The 14,606-nt window shown below is 58.6% G+C and overlaps 1 protein-coding gene across 1 annotated transcript in view; it reads right to left on the minus strand.

Moving 5' to 3' along the window:
• Positions 1-3,673: 3,673 nt before the first annotated feature.
• Megf6 (multiple EGF like domains 6) overlaps positions 3,674-14,606 on the minus strand; it is an 87,404-nt gene continuing 76,471 nt past the window's right edge. Inside the window, exons 17-36 of the mRNA XM_055615351.1 lie at positions 13,783-13,908; positions 13,099-13,230; positions 12,896-13,024; positions 12,676-12,807; positions 12,090-12,218; positions 11,872-12,000; positions 11,527-11,655; positions 11,121-11,249; positions 10,826-10,954; positions 10,054-10,182; positions 9,827-9,955; positions 9,600-9,731; positions 9,309-9,437; positions 8,700-8,828; positions 7,726-7,854; positions 7,441-7,569; positions 6,978-7,106; positions 6,759-6,887; positions 5,984-6,112; positions 3,674-4,302 (exon numbers count right to left, since the gene is read on the minus strand). Coding sequence (XP_055471326.1) covers positions 4,241-4,302; positions 5,984-6,112; positions 6,759-6,887; positions 6,978-7,106; positions 7,441-7,569; positions 7,726-7,854; positions 8,700-8,828; positions 9,309-9,437; positions 9,600-9,731; positions 9,827-9,955; positions 10,054-10,182; positions 10,826-10,954; positions 11,121-11,249; positions 11,527-11,655; positions 11,872-12,000; positions 12,090-12,218; positions 12,676-12,807; positions 12,896-13,024; positions 13,099-13,230; positions 13,783-13,908 — 2,519 coding nt within the window. The 3' untranslated portion in view covers positions 3,674-4,240. The remainder of the gene's footprint in view (positions 4,303-5,983; positions 6,113-6,758; positions 6,888-6,977; positions 7,107-7,440; positions 7,570-7,725; positions 7,855-8,699; positions 8,829-9,308; positions 9,438-9,599; positions 9,732-9,826; positions 9,956-10,053; positions 10,183-10,825; positions 10,955-11,120; positions 11,250-11,526; positions 11,656-11,871; positions 12,001-12,089; positions 12,219-12,675; positions 12,808-12,895; positions 13,025-13,098; positions 13,231-13,782; positions 13,909-14,606) is intronic.

Raw genomic sequence — 14,606 nt, forward strand, 5'->3', positions numbered from 1 at the left:
AGTCTTGGCTAAGTGATGAAGACAAAGGACAAGAACAGTGCAGCACCTGGGGGAGGATGGACAAGGCCAGTAGAGAGCGAGCAACATCTGGAATAGACCCGGGACAGGAAACCTCCCCCAGTGACAAAAGCATAGGCCTAGGTTGCCAGTGGGGTGGGGGCTCCAGGGACAGAGCCAGCGCCCTCTGAGTTAGCATCCTGGTGACACATTTCTGCCCTCCTCTCCAATTACAGGGGTCATATGGGATACCCCGCCCACCCACTCAGCTGGGGGAATCACTGTGCCCTCCTGGGAGATAGGGTAACTAAAGTCCAAAGGTCCTCTGCCCATGTTGGGCCAGTTGCTTACAGGAGCTGTCTCCAGGGAGGTCTGTGCCCTGGCTGGGGTTAAACGGGACCGGATCCGAATGTCCCCGGTGTCCTGAGCCACCTGCAGTGGCATTGCCCATCATAGATGCTTCAGCAGCTGCTGATCTGTGGGGCAAACCTCTGTGCCCAGCCCCATATGAGCAGAGTAGACCAGGCTAGGGCCTGGTGGGCACACACCCTAGCTTTCTTGTGGAGACAGGAAGAGGCATCTGAAGCTTGGAGATGGAAGTCCAGCCAAAAAGTGTGCACACAGCGTCATCCTCAGCCTTGGGATTGCTGTCTTCCCTGCCCATCAGGCTCATTTCTAGTTCTTCCAGAACATTCCTGACTCTGTGCCAGGCTGCCTAACTCCTACCACAACCGGCCAAAAGGGTGGTAGTGCATTGTCCCCTCAGGCCCCCTGCTGGCTAAGAGGCGTTAACATGGGGACTATGCCCTGGGACCCCAGCTTTTCTGCCTCTAGCTCTGACCCCAAGAAAGTGAAGCCACGGCCAGGACCCCTCCCATATCCTTACCAGTCAGTGTATGGACCATCGTTGCCCAGATTTTCATCTCTGCTTGTCCAATGGCACCAGCCACTACCTGTCCCTTGCTGGACCCCTGACTACAGGCTAAGGTCAAATCTAGTTCAGTCCAGAGGTTATTCCTTTGGTCAGGACACAAATGTCCCACTGTCTTCTATTTTCCTTTTTAGGAAAGGATTTAAGCCAGGCATGGTGGTGCACGCCTTTAGTCCCCACACTTTGGAGGCAGAGGCAGGTGGATCTCTGAGTTCAAGGCCAAGCCTGGCCTACAAAGTGAGTCTAGGATAGCCTGGACTACACAGAGAAACCCTGTGTGTGTGAGGGGGTGTCTTTTTATTTTATGTGAAGGAGAGGGTTTTGTCTTCATGCCTAATACCATAAGTGAGGCCAGGAGAGGGTGTCAGAGTCTGGAACCGGAGCTACAGAGGGTTGTGCTTCATCATGTGGGTGCTGGGAACTGAACCCTGGAGTCTGCAAGAGCAGCAAGTGCTCTTATTTCCAGACAGGGCTCCTCCGTGTAGCCTGGGCTGTCCTGGACTCACTTTGTAGCCCAGGCTGATCTTGAACTCACAGTGATCCTCCTGCCTCTGCTCCTGAGCCATCTCTTAAGTGCCTAACCTTTCCTCCTTGTGGGTCCTGGGCTCAAACTCAGGTTATCAGGCACCTTTGCCCACTGAGCAGTCTTGCCCGCCCCAAGTTCCTTCAGTCTCTACTTAGGCCAGTTCCTATCCTTTTTCTTTCTCCAAGATGTCTCCACAGTTCTGCTGTAGAGGTGTTAGCACCTGGCTGCCCGTTTCTGCTCTGTCTGCAGCTGCTGCTTCCCTACTCTTCTCACTTCATGTTTTAAAATGTGTCAGTCTATTGAGGCATGGCGGTGCAGGCCTGTAATCCCAACACTTGGGAAACAGACAAGATGGCATCTGAGTCCAGGTCAGCCTGGTTTACACAGCAAACTGCAGACTAGCCAGGGCTACACAGTATGGTCTGTCCCAATCGGTCAGCCAGCCAGCCAGCCAGCAGATTTGATCATTGCTTTTCCGTTTGCCTAATCTATAGGTTTCTATAGAGCGTGTTACATCACATCACAGTGCGTTTTTCGCTCCCTGTGATAGCCACCAGTGCTCTATGGATTTCTGAGCATCTACCGTGTCGATGTGTACGGGCGTGTGCGTTTACAGACGCCCATATGCTTTGCACCTCACAACTCCTTCCCCAGCGGCTGAAGGGATGGCTCAGTGGTTAAGAGCCATGGTGCGTTTGCAGAGGGCCTGCATTCAATCCGCACATCGCGCACCAGGCACTGCACACCTGCCTCGGGCCCCCACAGGCAGCCTCACTCACAGCTGAAAATAGGCCTCTGAAAGTTTGTTGTTTTAACTTTCCTCAGCTCTTCTGCCTATGGTTGTATTTCTACCTTTCAGCTGGGTCTTACAGGCTACATCCTATGACTGACTTTTAAAACTTTTTTAATTACATTATTTATTGGGGGGTATATAGGTGGAGGTCAGAGGAGAACCTGCAGAGGTCACTAATCTTCCACCACACAGGAAACACACTCAGGTCGTCAGGCTTGGCAGCGAGGGCCTTAACCCACTGAGCCACCGTGCCAGCCACAAACATAAGACTGTTAGTGTGGTCTGCACCTCTTGTTTACCTAGGCCCTGTTAGCCTACTCTTTCCTTCCCTATTTCTCTCCCTTCCTACCCCTTAGTGGACCACTCCATCACCTGCCCATGCTGGCTGCAGCTCTCCCTCTCTGCCTGTCACTCACAGGACCAGTGATGCCCTTTCTAAATTCCCTTGCGCCGCCCCCATGGTGAACCACTCTGGGGTTGACCTCTGGGTTAGAAGGCCAGAGGTCAATTCTCTTCATTGATGGCATTGCACTTAATGTGCTGTGTGTTCCCCCGGGGCTAGTGCCAAATTAGACACCGGTGAATGTGGTCATGGTATAGTTTAGCTGGATATAAAATCCAGCTAATTTTTTCAGTACCAGTGATAGAACAGCACCATTTCCTAGCTGTCCCTTGTAGGGTTTCTGGCCAGTCTGATTCTTAATCCTTTTTCTATCTGGGCACTTTAGAATTCCTCCTCCATTTCCGTACTGCCTGCTTCACATTCACACAAAGCTCTTCCCCACTCACTGTTCTTCCTTTACATAAGTCTTTGTACAGTGGCCTGCGGGCTTGGCTCCTGCTGCTGACCATCCCATGGGAGCCCTTGTGGTGTCCCTGAAGGTTTCAGCTGCCTCAGCTGCTATGGGAGAAGGAGGCAGCCACTACCCAGATCCAAAACAGGGGCTTCTTGGGGTACAATGTGGGAGCAGAGTCTCAGGTCTAAGTCCATCCCTCGCCCCGTTTCTGCTGTTCTCAGCCTCCCTGCAGCCCTGCTCTGGGCTACGCTCTCTACTGGGCATCAGCTCCACAGGGAGCCCTGGCTCCTGTGATGCTGCCTGACCTTCATGTTGAGGAAGGGTCGTCTGCTTGGGGCAAGCCTTCCACACCAGCCCTGCCCTGCCCCTTCTGGCACATCCCTCCTCCTAGGTCTCTGGAGGAGTCTTAGGCACCAGTGCTTCTCTAGCACAATTCATCTCGGCCCTCTTCATGGCCCCAGAGGCCAGGAAGAATCCCAATGGGACGGTTGAGGCACCTCTGTCACTAGAGAGGGCTACAGAGCCCACCTGAGCCTCCCTGGTTGGGGGAGGTCCACTCTGAGAGCCCTCGTGATAGCTGCTCTTGGAAGGACCAAAAAAGACTCTATGAAAAGCACAGAAACCCAGGCCACGATGACACCACTGTGCCTTTAACTCACTGGGTTTTACAAAACCCTTGATCCCACTTGCTAGAGACTCCACAGCCCACCGGCCTGAGTCCGAGTTTCTGGGATCGGGCAGCTTCTAGCTGACCCAGGACCATATCAGCAAGTGCAACTGCCCATAAATAGCTTTACATAAATACGGGCTGGACTGGACTACGTTTGTAGGTAAACAGTCGGCTGGCTGCGGCAGTCCATAGCACCAAAAGGGCCTGGTGGGCCTTGCCTACTCCCACCTCAGTCCCAACCAGGTCCTGGAAGAGGGTCGGGGTTCCTCAGCACAGTCTGCAGGGTCCCCATGTAAACGGCGGCCTGGGGCCTGGTCCACTTCCCTGGGTTCCTTGTGTCCACAGGAGGCCTTCTTCCCTGTGACCACAGGACCCTGGTAGGTGGCTATGTGAATATCCACAGCCCTCCACAGGGATCCAGAGCTTTCCAGAAGAGGCGTGGAGCCAGAAGTCCCATGAACGTCCTCTCAAGCACCAGCAGAGGCTGGACACAGTAGTGGGAACACCCTGAGGGAGGTCCTCCAGGTTAGTGCTTCATGCTGCTGGGGTGCTGGGGTGCTGGTCTGCTGGAGGATAGCTGTATGGGCACTGGGGACATGGAAGAAGAGAGGGTCAGCAACAAGTTGGGGCAGGAACCCTTCAGGCAGCCATGTTCCCTCATTGGGCAAGCCTGGTAAAGGAAGGAGCCCATCCCTCTCCCAGCACAGTTCAGCCCCCACCTCCAAGGTCCAGGTTCTGAAGGTACAGAGAAGCAAAACTGGCTATCGGTGGGCCTCCTCTTTGCCTCTGGGGAAGCTGCCCTCCACCCATGACCTGAGCCCTGGGTTGGGAGTGGGCTCTCAGGGAGCTGGGTAACAGACAGCTCATGTTGTCCACTTGGGTAGATGCCAGCAATGCCACAGTGCAGTGTCGATTACCCACACCCGCAGGGACCCAGACGTCCACCAGCACAGCCCTCTCCGTTCCATTCCCTTGTAAGCAGTGTGGGGTCTGCTCAGCTCCCGTTCTGCCACCTTCCACGAAGGGTAGAAGCAGAGCTTTAAGGCTGGTTGGGAAAGGCTTCACCCAAGGTTAAGCCAACTCCACCCCCGGGGAAAAGGGTTGGCCCAGGCCTCCCATTGGCCAAAAGCGACAGGCTAACCAGCAAGGCTCTGGATGCAGGATGCCCTGGCATGTAGTGCCACGTGTAGCCACTAGGGGTCACTGTGGACAGTATTATGTACCCAAGAACCAGTCAGCAAATTGCAACACAACCCTGAACACGTCCCTTGCATCCCAGGAGGCCATGACCACCTTGGAGAGACTAGAAGTGATGGTGCACTTACACACCAGGGCACACTGGTGCTTTCCAAGCGGAGGACGCCTGGACTGGGCCCTCCCCTCCACCGGCCCCAGGCCTGGAGAGCACCACGCTGGCCTCCCGCCTCCCTCTGCAGCCCCACAGAGGGACGGGGACTGTGCCGCGGCCCTGCGTGTGGGTGCACGTGTCTGGTGCACACACAGACACTGGGACACACATGCCTGGCACAGGCAGGCACTGTACCACGTGCACCCGAATTCAGCACAGTCCGCATGCCTGGTGCACAGACATCACTGGGACACGCACAGGCGCTCGTGTAACACACGCCTGGGAAACACACACATGGAACATACTTACACGCCCATAGAAAGTGTCCCTTGAGCACACATGTCAGGAAGGTACACGCCTGTGACACACACACACTCACGCACGCACACACACCAGGAGGACACATCCCTGAAGTACGCCACACCTGGGCCGCACACACGCCAGGAGGGCGTGTATCTGGAGCATATACACACGTAGAGCATGCACAGACACCAGTTGTGTGCACACTCGCCTCACGTGCTTGTGTCGATGCTCTGAGGTGCTGGCACGTGTGCACGCGGGCTAGCTTACAAGCTAATGAACATGCACATGCTGGCTCACAGACAAACACGGCTGCTCACAGACCCGTGGGCGTACAGCACCCCCCACACACACTGAGTCATTTCGCCGTTGCACACGGTCTGTGAGCTCCCACTGCATCCAGGTCACTCTCGGGAAGGGCCTGGTGCTCCAGGCTGGTGGTGCAGCCCTCTCCTGCCCACGGGGTGGCCTGAGGCTGGCTCACCACCGCCGGGAGCTGTGCGCACTGTGGGTGCCAGGAAGGGATGGCCACGCTTCTCGCTGACTGGTCTGGGGTGAGGGGTAGCTGTCTGGCCAGGGCAGCAGGGTCTTCAGTCCCCCCCTCCCCCGAGCCTGACTCACCTTCCCGGCAGGTGGGCCCCGTGTAGCCGTCCACACAGCGGCACTGCCCACTGATGGGGTCGCAGTCAGAACCACCCTCACAGTCACAGCGCAGGGCACAACCAGGCCCAAAGCGGCCCCTTCTGCAGTCTATAGGGCAGGAGATGGGAGAGGGAAGCATAAATACCGTAGCATCTGCCTAGACCATGGGTGGAGGGAGGTCCTCTGGGGAAGTGTAGACATGACAATGGGCCTCAGTTTCCCCTGAAGAGGATATCGGTTCCTACCTACTTTTCACAAATCTGTGTTCTATAACCATGCACTCCTAAGCCCTGGGCACACACTCCTGCCTGGGGTCTGGGTTGGTGAGGCAGTAGCCACAGCTGCTGTCCCCAGGGCTGGATGAATCCAGAAGGCACAAGGTCAGTTTTGCACCCCCAGCGGGACAGTCTCCATCCTCAGGTGGTCTGGTCTCAGGGGACCATGGCCACAGTTGTTGAGTCAGGGACATATTCCCACCTCACTGAGGCCATTCTCATGCTAGCCAGACAGAGTCCCAAGCCTCTAGGCTAACGCAGCGCAGGGCCTAGCCTTGGCAGCTGCGATGGATGTCTATGCTTGGTGGATGTGTCCTGGCTACTGCAATGGCCCCCAGAGGTTGGAAGCTGGAGCAGAGATCATAGGGCCACAGGTCCCAGTGAGAGGCCTGGCGTGCAGGTGCCCCGCCCACATGATCGATACTTGATTAGTGCAGACCTACCCTCAGGTCCCATCCTGGGAAGGGCCCTGTACTCACCCAGGTCACACCTGGCTCCTGTGCGCCCCGGGGGGCAGAGGCAGAGGCCGCTGACGGGGTCACAGGGCGCCCCATTGCTGCAGCGACACTGCTGCTGGCAGCCGTCTCCGAAATAGCCTGGCTTGCACCCTGGCGGGAGACCGTGGCTCAGCGTTCCCTTCCCCAAGTCAAGCAAGGCAGGAAAGGGTAAAGGGACAGGATGGAGGCCGGGACACTCACCCCTCTCACAGAACTGGCCTTGGAAGCCTGCAGGGCAGAGGCATTGGCCACTGACAGGGTCGCAGGGGCCTCCCTGTTGACACTCACAGACTCCCTGGCAACCAGATCCATGGAAGCCAGGAGGACAGGCTGAAGAAGGATCTGGTTAGTCAGCCAAAGGCAGAAAGCAGCAGAAACCCCTAGTTTTCCCAGGGAGAGCAAAGTACCAAATCTGGGAGCTGAGAGAGGCCCTTTCCAGTATGTTCCAGCCCCCCTCCTTCCCGGCTCACACTATGTCCTCCATCATGCCAGCCAGGGCTCACATGCTAGCATGGGAGCCCATCTCCACGTGTCCCATGTGGCCCTGAGCAGGCCCTTTCAGCCTCAGAGCCTGGTCAGGGTCATCTCATCTCTTCCTGTGAGCAATGAGAGGAAAGGGGGCCAGCCTGGAAGATGTGCGCAAGGTAAGGGGACAGCCACTCACAGTGCTCACAAGCTTGACCATAGAAGCCAGGGCCACAGAGGCAAGCGCCCGTGGTGGGCTCACAGGTGCCGTTGTTCTGGCAGGAGCACTCCAGGAGGCAGGCAGCACCGTAGCGCCCAGCAGAGCAGGCTGTGCAGGACAGGATGGCTTCTTAGCTGCTTCCTGCCTCGGAGTCCCTGCACAGCCACCCAGGCCCCGAACTCTGCATCCTTCTCAGGGCCCAGAGCAAGGCCCTCCCCTGTCCAACAGCCAAGTGCACATTTCAGTCCAGCTGCCCTCACTCACCCTGCTCACAGTGTGGCCCCATCCAGCCCAGAGGGCAGGAGCAGCTGCCATTGGTAGCATGACACAGGCCTCCATTCCTGCAGGCGCACTTGAGCTCACAGCCCTTGCCAAACCGGTCCCGGGGACAGTCTAGGGGCAGACAGCAGGCGCTGAGAATGCTGGCAAGGACTGCGCATGTTTCTGGGACATGTCCCTACACAGACTGGCATTCATTCAGCCAAAGCTCCCTAAGCTGTTTGTGCTGGCCTTGCTGCAACAGCATCTATTCTTCACTCCGAATCCCGGGCAGCCACAGCACCAGGTCCGAGGGTCTCCCTAAGTAAAGGGGACCCCAGGCTTCGGGGGGCTGTAAGCACCTGCACAGCCAGCAAGGAGTCAGCAAGGCTCCTAGCACACTCCCTCAAGGCTGAGGCTGTGTGCCCTGGAGATCCACCATCAGGCATGGGCAGCGTGTACCTACTCAGAGGTGGCCTGTGAGGACACATGCCTGGCCACACTGCTGCCTTTCCAGGTGGCACCCTGGCTACAGCCTGGCCCTGGGCTTCTGATCCCTGCCTACACTGGTCCCGGGCACTAGGCTAAGAGCAAGCGCTCAGAGAACAGCCTTGCGAAAACTAAGAGAGGGCTGCGCATGGGGCCTTGGGACTGCTGTCCCATTCCTCACCGTTACAGCTTGTCTCTGCCAAGGCCCCGGAGCCTGGGCCTGGCAAAAAGGACCGAGAAGATACCCTTCCCAGACAACACCAGGACACAAGTGCTACCAGGCTCAGGAGGCGTCCACTGGCCACTGAGTGGGTGGGGCCCAGGTTGGCATGGACTAGCGGGCTTGCCAACAGGTGTCTGGAGAATCCACAGCGGCTGTGAGTGTGCATGTGTCCCAACCCCCCAGTGACGGGTTCACTCCAGCAGCCAGCTCCACAGCTCAGTGGCACGTCAATGCTCTGTGTGTGTGCCCAGCCCCAGCAGCCACTCACCGTGCTCACAGCGGACGCCAGTCTTCCCAGGAGAGCAGATGCAAGCCCCTGACACAGGGTCACAGGCCGCCCCGTGCCCACACGCGCACACATGGGCACAACTGGGGCCAAAGCGACCCTGTGGACAGGCTGTGGAGAGGGGCAGGTGAGTAGTTGCATTCACTTGGGCCCTGTCAGAGGCTGTGCTAGGCCCCAGAGACAGGACAGGAGAGACAGAGTCCCAGCGTCCCCTCCCATCTTCCTCCATGGCTCTGCTGGGAGCTGGGCCCAGGCCATCTCTATAAACACGGCCACAACACTGTCTGGATTCCAAATGCGGAAAGTCCCTGTGTGTCTCAGGAGCAAGGCCCTTTCCTGGGCAGAACGCTTGGCCACTGGGTTTCACTCAGCAATCTGGATCAGAGCTGGACAGAAGCCGGGGCCTTTTGGGGTCACACTGATGGCCTAGGGCAGCATATCTGCCTCATTGCTACTCTAGCTAACTTCAGCAACAGGGCATTCAGGAGCAGGTGGGCAGGGGGCTCTCCTCCCACATGCTGGCCAGCAGAGCCCTGCCCCTTCCCAGAAATTCAACAATAAGCTACCCAGCCCTGCAACCTGGCTCCTTACCGAGGCTGCAGTCAGCCCCAAGGAACCCAGCAGGGCAGTAGCAGGCTCCCGTGGCTGTGTCGCAGGAGCCACCATTGAGACACTTACAAGTTTGTTCACAGCCTGGCCCATAGTGCCCAGACGGGCATCCTGCAGGGAGAGAGAGGGTCTGCCTCACAGGCTGGGGTGGAGTCAAACATGCAGCACCCTGAACATGGCATGGCAACCCTGTGAGCTGCACACCCACCTCCCACACCGTACGGACCAGAATGGCAGTACCCCAGACCCCAAGACAGCGGGGGCAGCACTCACGTTGCTGACAGTCGGTGCCATGGTAACCAGCAGCACACACACAGGCCCCTGAAGCAGGGTCGCAGGCCCAGGTCTCACCAGGACACTGGCACAGGTGTGCACAGTCCTTCCCGAAGGTGCCAGGCTGGCAGGCTGGGTACAGGTCGGGTAACGTCAGGCCTGGCCAAGCCTTCAGGAGTCCCCCAGTTGTACCTCTCCACAATGGAGATGTCAGGGTGAGCACCTACCCTGCTCACAGCCAGGGCCAGTGAGGCCAGGTGGACAATGGCACTCCCCAGTCACGTGGTGGCAGGAGGCACCAGGTGGGCAGTGGCAACGCTGGGCACAGGCCTCTCCAAACCAGCCACCTGGACAGGCTGTGGGAAGGGAAGACTTGGGTCGGCTTTCTGGGAAGGGGGCAGTGGGGACCCCGAGACGGCCATGCAGGACCAGCTGCCTCCTGTCCTGAGCTTACCACTCTCACAGCGTGAGCCCCTCCATCCCGGGGGACAGAGGCAGGCCCCCGTGACATGGTGGCAGGTGGCACCTCTCCGGCAGGTACAGCGCTCCTCACAGTGAACCCCAAACTTGTCCTTGGCACAGGCTGTAGCATGAAAGACAGACAGACAGGCACTGGGAATTACAGCCCCAGGGCCACTGTCCATGGAAATGGAGGGAGAGGGGAGGTTAGGACCAGAAGCAATGGAGAGTCCCTGGGTCCCCCTGAGACCAGGACCCCAACTTGGCTTCCCAGTGTCAGTGGCCACAGGCTTGGGTCTGAGCCAGGGGTTCTCTAGTCTGGGCTGCAAATGGCAGTGGCTATGTAGACGGGCAGATGGTTTATGGATGACTCAGGGAGGGTAGACCGAGGATGAGCCAGGTACATCTGGCCCAGGGTCGCTTGTCCAGACTCTAAAGGGGTTTGACTGGGGAGGGGGGAGCGGTGAACAAGGACCACAAAAGCCACAGCCTGAGCAGCATCCTGCAATCATGGAGCCCCAGGAAATACAGGCCTCAAGTCCAGAGAGTAAAATCTTTCTCTCTGAAGCCTTGAGATAAGACACATGGCTCTCTCCAACAGAAGCAAACCAGCCAGTCAGGCTGATCTCGTAGGTACAACCAGAAGGCCCCAAACCCATTTAATAGTGGGTCGCTTTGGTTAGAACCAGTCCTGGCCCATGTCTTCAGCCTGGAGTAAAACCGGGTCACCCCTGGCAGAACCTCCCAACTTCCCAGAACCCACTCACGGCTCTGACACTTGTCCCCAATCCAGCCAGCTGGGCAGAGGCAGTGGCCTGAGAGCCGGTCACATGTGCCCCCATTAAGGCAACTGCAGCTGAGCTGACAGCCGGCTCCATAGTGTCCCGGAAGGCACTCTGCAGAAGTAGGGTAGGATGAGGGTCTGCCAGGAGACACCAGCCCGGCCTTCTCACCTGTGTCCATGGAAGGCCAGACGCCGCAGCCACCCCAGGACGCTGGCCCCCTGACAGGTGGTCCTCCTAGGCCTGAGGGCATGTCTACCACCGAGGCCAGACAGCTCACCATTCTCACAGGCCAAACCGGTCCAGCCCTCTGGGCACGTGCACTGGCCCAAGACAGTGTCACAGCTCCCTCCGTTGCGGCAAAGACAGGAATGCTGACAATTCTTGCCATACAGGCCAGCGGGACAGGCTGAGGCCCAGAAAACAGAAGCGAGCCTCAGCATCGGCCAGCAGAGACCTTTGGGGTCCCCTAAGTTCCCACACAACCCCAAAGCCCAGCCTGACTTTCAAGCTGGAATCACCTGACTTAGCGGCGTGACACTAAAGGCCGAAGTCACACTCCCTTCCAGCCTTCCTGAAGGGAGGGTCCCTGGGTCCCCCATGCTGACAGGTGAGCCTTGCACCTAGCATGGCATCTCATGCACACATGTCCCTCCATGGGCCCTGAGCTCCTACGCAGGGCTTACCCTGCAGGCAGGTGGGTCCCAGCCAGCCAGGGGCACAATGGCATTGTCCATGGACAGGGTCACAGGATGCACCGTTGAAACAGGTACAAATCTGGCTGCAGTTAAGCCCATAGGTGAGGGATGGGCACGCTGCAAGGGGAGAGGAACCATTAGGAGCATAGCTAGGGGCTGCAGCAGGCGGTGCCAGGGAGCTGAGCAGATCAGCCAGGGGCTGGTGGGCACCACTCAGCAAAGCAGCTGATGGACACCTAGTACCTCATGGGCAAAACTGTGTCCTCAGTTGGATGCCAGGAAGGGGCCCCAGGGGTGCTCCCCACAGCATCCAGGCTGAGGCCCCTTACATACTCTGGGCACAGTGCGGGCCCCAGCGGCCAGCTGGGCAAATGCAGGAGCCGGTGACAGCATCACAGCTGGCCCCAGCGGAGCAGTTGCAGGCACTGCCACAGTCTAGTCCAAAGAAGCCAGCAGGACAAGCTACGGACAGAGGTGGCATTGGCAGGAGGCCCAGAGGCAAAGAACCCTGCCTTGCACCCAGGGCCCACCCCGGCCTGCACCCAGCTTACCATGCTCACAGAAGCTCCCCCTCCAGCCAGCTGGGCAGGTACAGGCCCCACTGACATGGTCACAGGTTGCTCCGTGCTCACACTTGCACTTCTGCTCACAGTTAGGCCCAAAGTACCCCTGGCGACACCCTGAGGCACAAAGGGTGTTGTTGGCTAGGACATCAAGTCTGGCCAGAGCCCAGGACCAGGGGGAAAGGCCTAACGACAAAGAAGCCCCTCCCACCCCAGTAGTGGAGACACCTCTTACCATACACCCCTCCTGCTCTTTCCCTGGATGGGAGGAGAGAATCCAGACCCCATCTCAGGACTCTCACCTCCCATCTCACGTAGGGCTGCCTCTGGGAGCAGCTACCCTGACCCGCTCACAGCCCACCCACAAGTCTTGGAAGAACTCACACAGACACCTAAGGGCTCCCCCTCCCAGGCTGCGACAGCCCTGGCTCCCCAGCCGCTGCTCCAGGTGAGCCTTAAGCCTGCCACTGACAGGTGGGAGAGAGCGGGCACCTGCATGGTCTGTGTGCACCAGAGTACACGCGTGCCCGCGCCCACGGTGTGACAGGGGCACGGGTGCCAGGGCCGTACTCACGCTGCTCACACCGTGGGCCCTCGTGGCCAGCTTCACACAGGCACAGACCCCTGACGGCATCGCAGCTCCCGTGGCCTACACTGCAGTTGCAAGGGTGAACGCAATCGGGCCCCCAGTGCCCACTGTCACAGGCTGTAACAGAGCTCAGGTCAGCACACAGGGCACCCGCACAGGGCAAGGGAGGGGGCGGGGACAAAGGGCAGGCAAGGGACCCACACACCTCTCTGGCAGCTGAGGCCGGTCCACCCAGGGGCACAGCTGCAGCGTCCAGTGGCTGGATGGCAGTGGCCGTCGTTGGCGCAAGCACACCTCATCTGACAGCCAGCCCCAAACCAGCCTGCTGGGCAAGCTGGTGGGGATGAAGAGGGTGAGCGTGGCAGCCTGGTGTGCCCGCCCACGGCCACAGGCTGAGGCCAGACTCACCATCCTGGCAGCGGCTACCAACAAAGCCGGGGAGACAAAGGCAGGCTCCGCTCTCAGGGTCGCAGCTGGCACCGTGCTCACACGCAGGGCAGATCTCTTGACAGCCAAGCCCCCAACGGCCCTCGGGACAATCTAGAGCCCACTCCCAGGGTCAGTGATTCTGCCCCTCATGCTCTAGCTGCCATACTGGTGTGTGCCTGACACAGCACTGGGGCCTCTCTTGCCACAACTCAGAAAGGGGACCACTGCTTGCATAAAGGACTACCCAGGAAAGAGGCAAGCTTCAAAACCCCAGAGCTGCAGGGCACCCACGCACAGATGAGTAAACCCAACCCCAACAGAAAGATAAGGTGCCTGCTAGAGAAGTGAAGCCTCCTTGCAGGGAGTCGAGGGTCCAGGGGCACAGAGCAGGGCTAAGGCTTGCTGGGCAGCTGCAGACACTTCCCAGATTGTTCTAGCACGAGTCCCTGAAGCTACTGCTATGAAGGAGCCTGTCACTTCAGGGTCAGGGCTAAGGTCCCCAAATAGTCTATGGTAGGGTTCCCAAGCACCCCAGATCTGGGTCAGGGGTTCCTCAAACAGAGCTTAAGACTGGGATCAGGGTTCCTACATGTGTTCCAGGATGGTATTCTCAAACACAGCCCCGAGGCTGGGGCTGCCTGGGGCCATGCAGCTGTGGCTCACCTGCTCCACAGTCCTCCCCAGTCTTCCCTGGGGGGCACAGACACTGCCCCGTGACTCGGTGGCAGGGAGCGCCCACACAGGAGCAGGAACCAGAGCAGTTCACACCGAATGTTCCCACTGGGCACTCTGTGGGGAGAACAGGCCTCAGCTTCTCTGTTGTGATTGCCAAAGCTGGGAGATTTCTCTGCGGCCCCAGGGAGACCAGGACAGTCATAGGGAAAGGAACTTGGTGGGGAGTGGGAGTTGGGAGAGGTCGGTTTGGGCCATAGGCAGGAAGAGGCCGGGGCAGGGCAGCTGGAGGACTCAGCAGCCTGTCCAGCAGGCACTGTGGTCATCCAGGACCCTGGAGAGCTCCCAGGAATGGCGGCCCATTCCTGCCTGGGCTGCTGCTCCCAGGAGATCTTCTCCACCAGAGTCAACCCAGGGGTGTAACCCAGTCCCCTCCCCTTCATGCCTAGCTCCTCATCCCCACAGCTGTAGCCATCAGCTGGCAGGATGAGGGGTGGGGTAGGAAGGAGGGACCCATACAAAGCATAAGGAAGGTACCAGAGGTCAAACCTGAAACAAATCACACCAAGGAATAGAGCAGCACAGGAATCGGGTGTCAGAGGCAGGGGCTCAAGAATGCATATGGCCGCTCCCTGTACCTGCAACAGCCCTGAGCGGCCTCACTTGGTAAAGCGCCTCTGAGCTCCCTACAGGGCCTGAGAACAGCATGAGACGTGGGCAGGAACTTAGGAAGCACAGAGCTTCCTGCCTGCCTAGTGCCTGCCCACTCTGCCCTTTGCTGGGATAAAACATCAGGCTCGAGGCAGAGGTACAGT

This window comes from Psammomys obesus, unplaced genomic scaffold (genome assembly GCF_907164565.1).
Source record: "Psammomys obesus unplaced genomic scaffold, mPsaObe1.curated_primary_1811, whole genome shotgun sequence".
Lineage (NCBI taxonomy): Eukaryota > Metazoa > Chordata > Mammalia > Rodentia > Muridae > Psammomys > Psammomys obesus.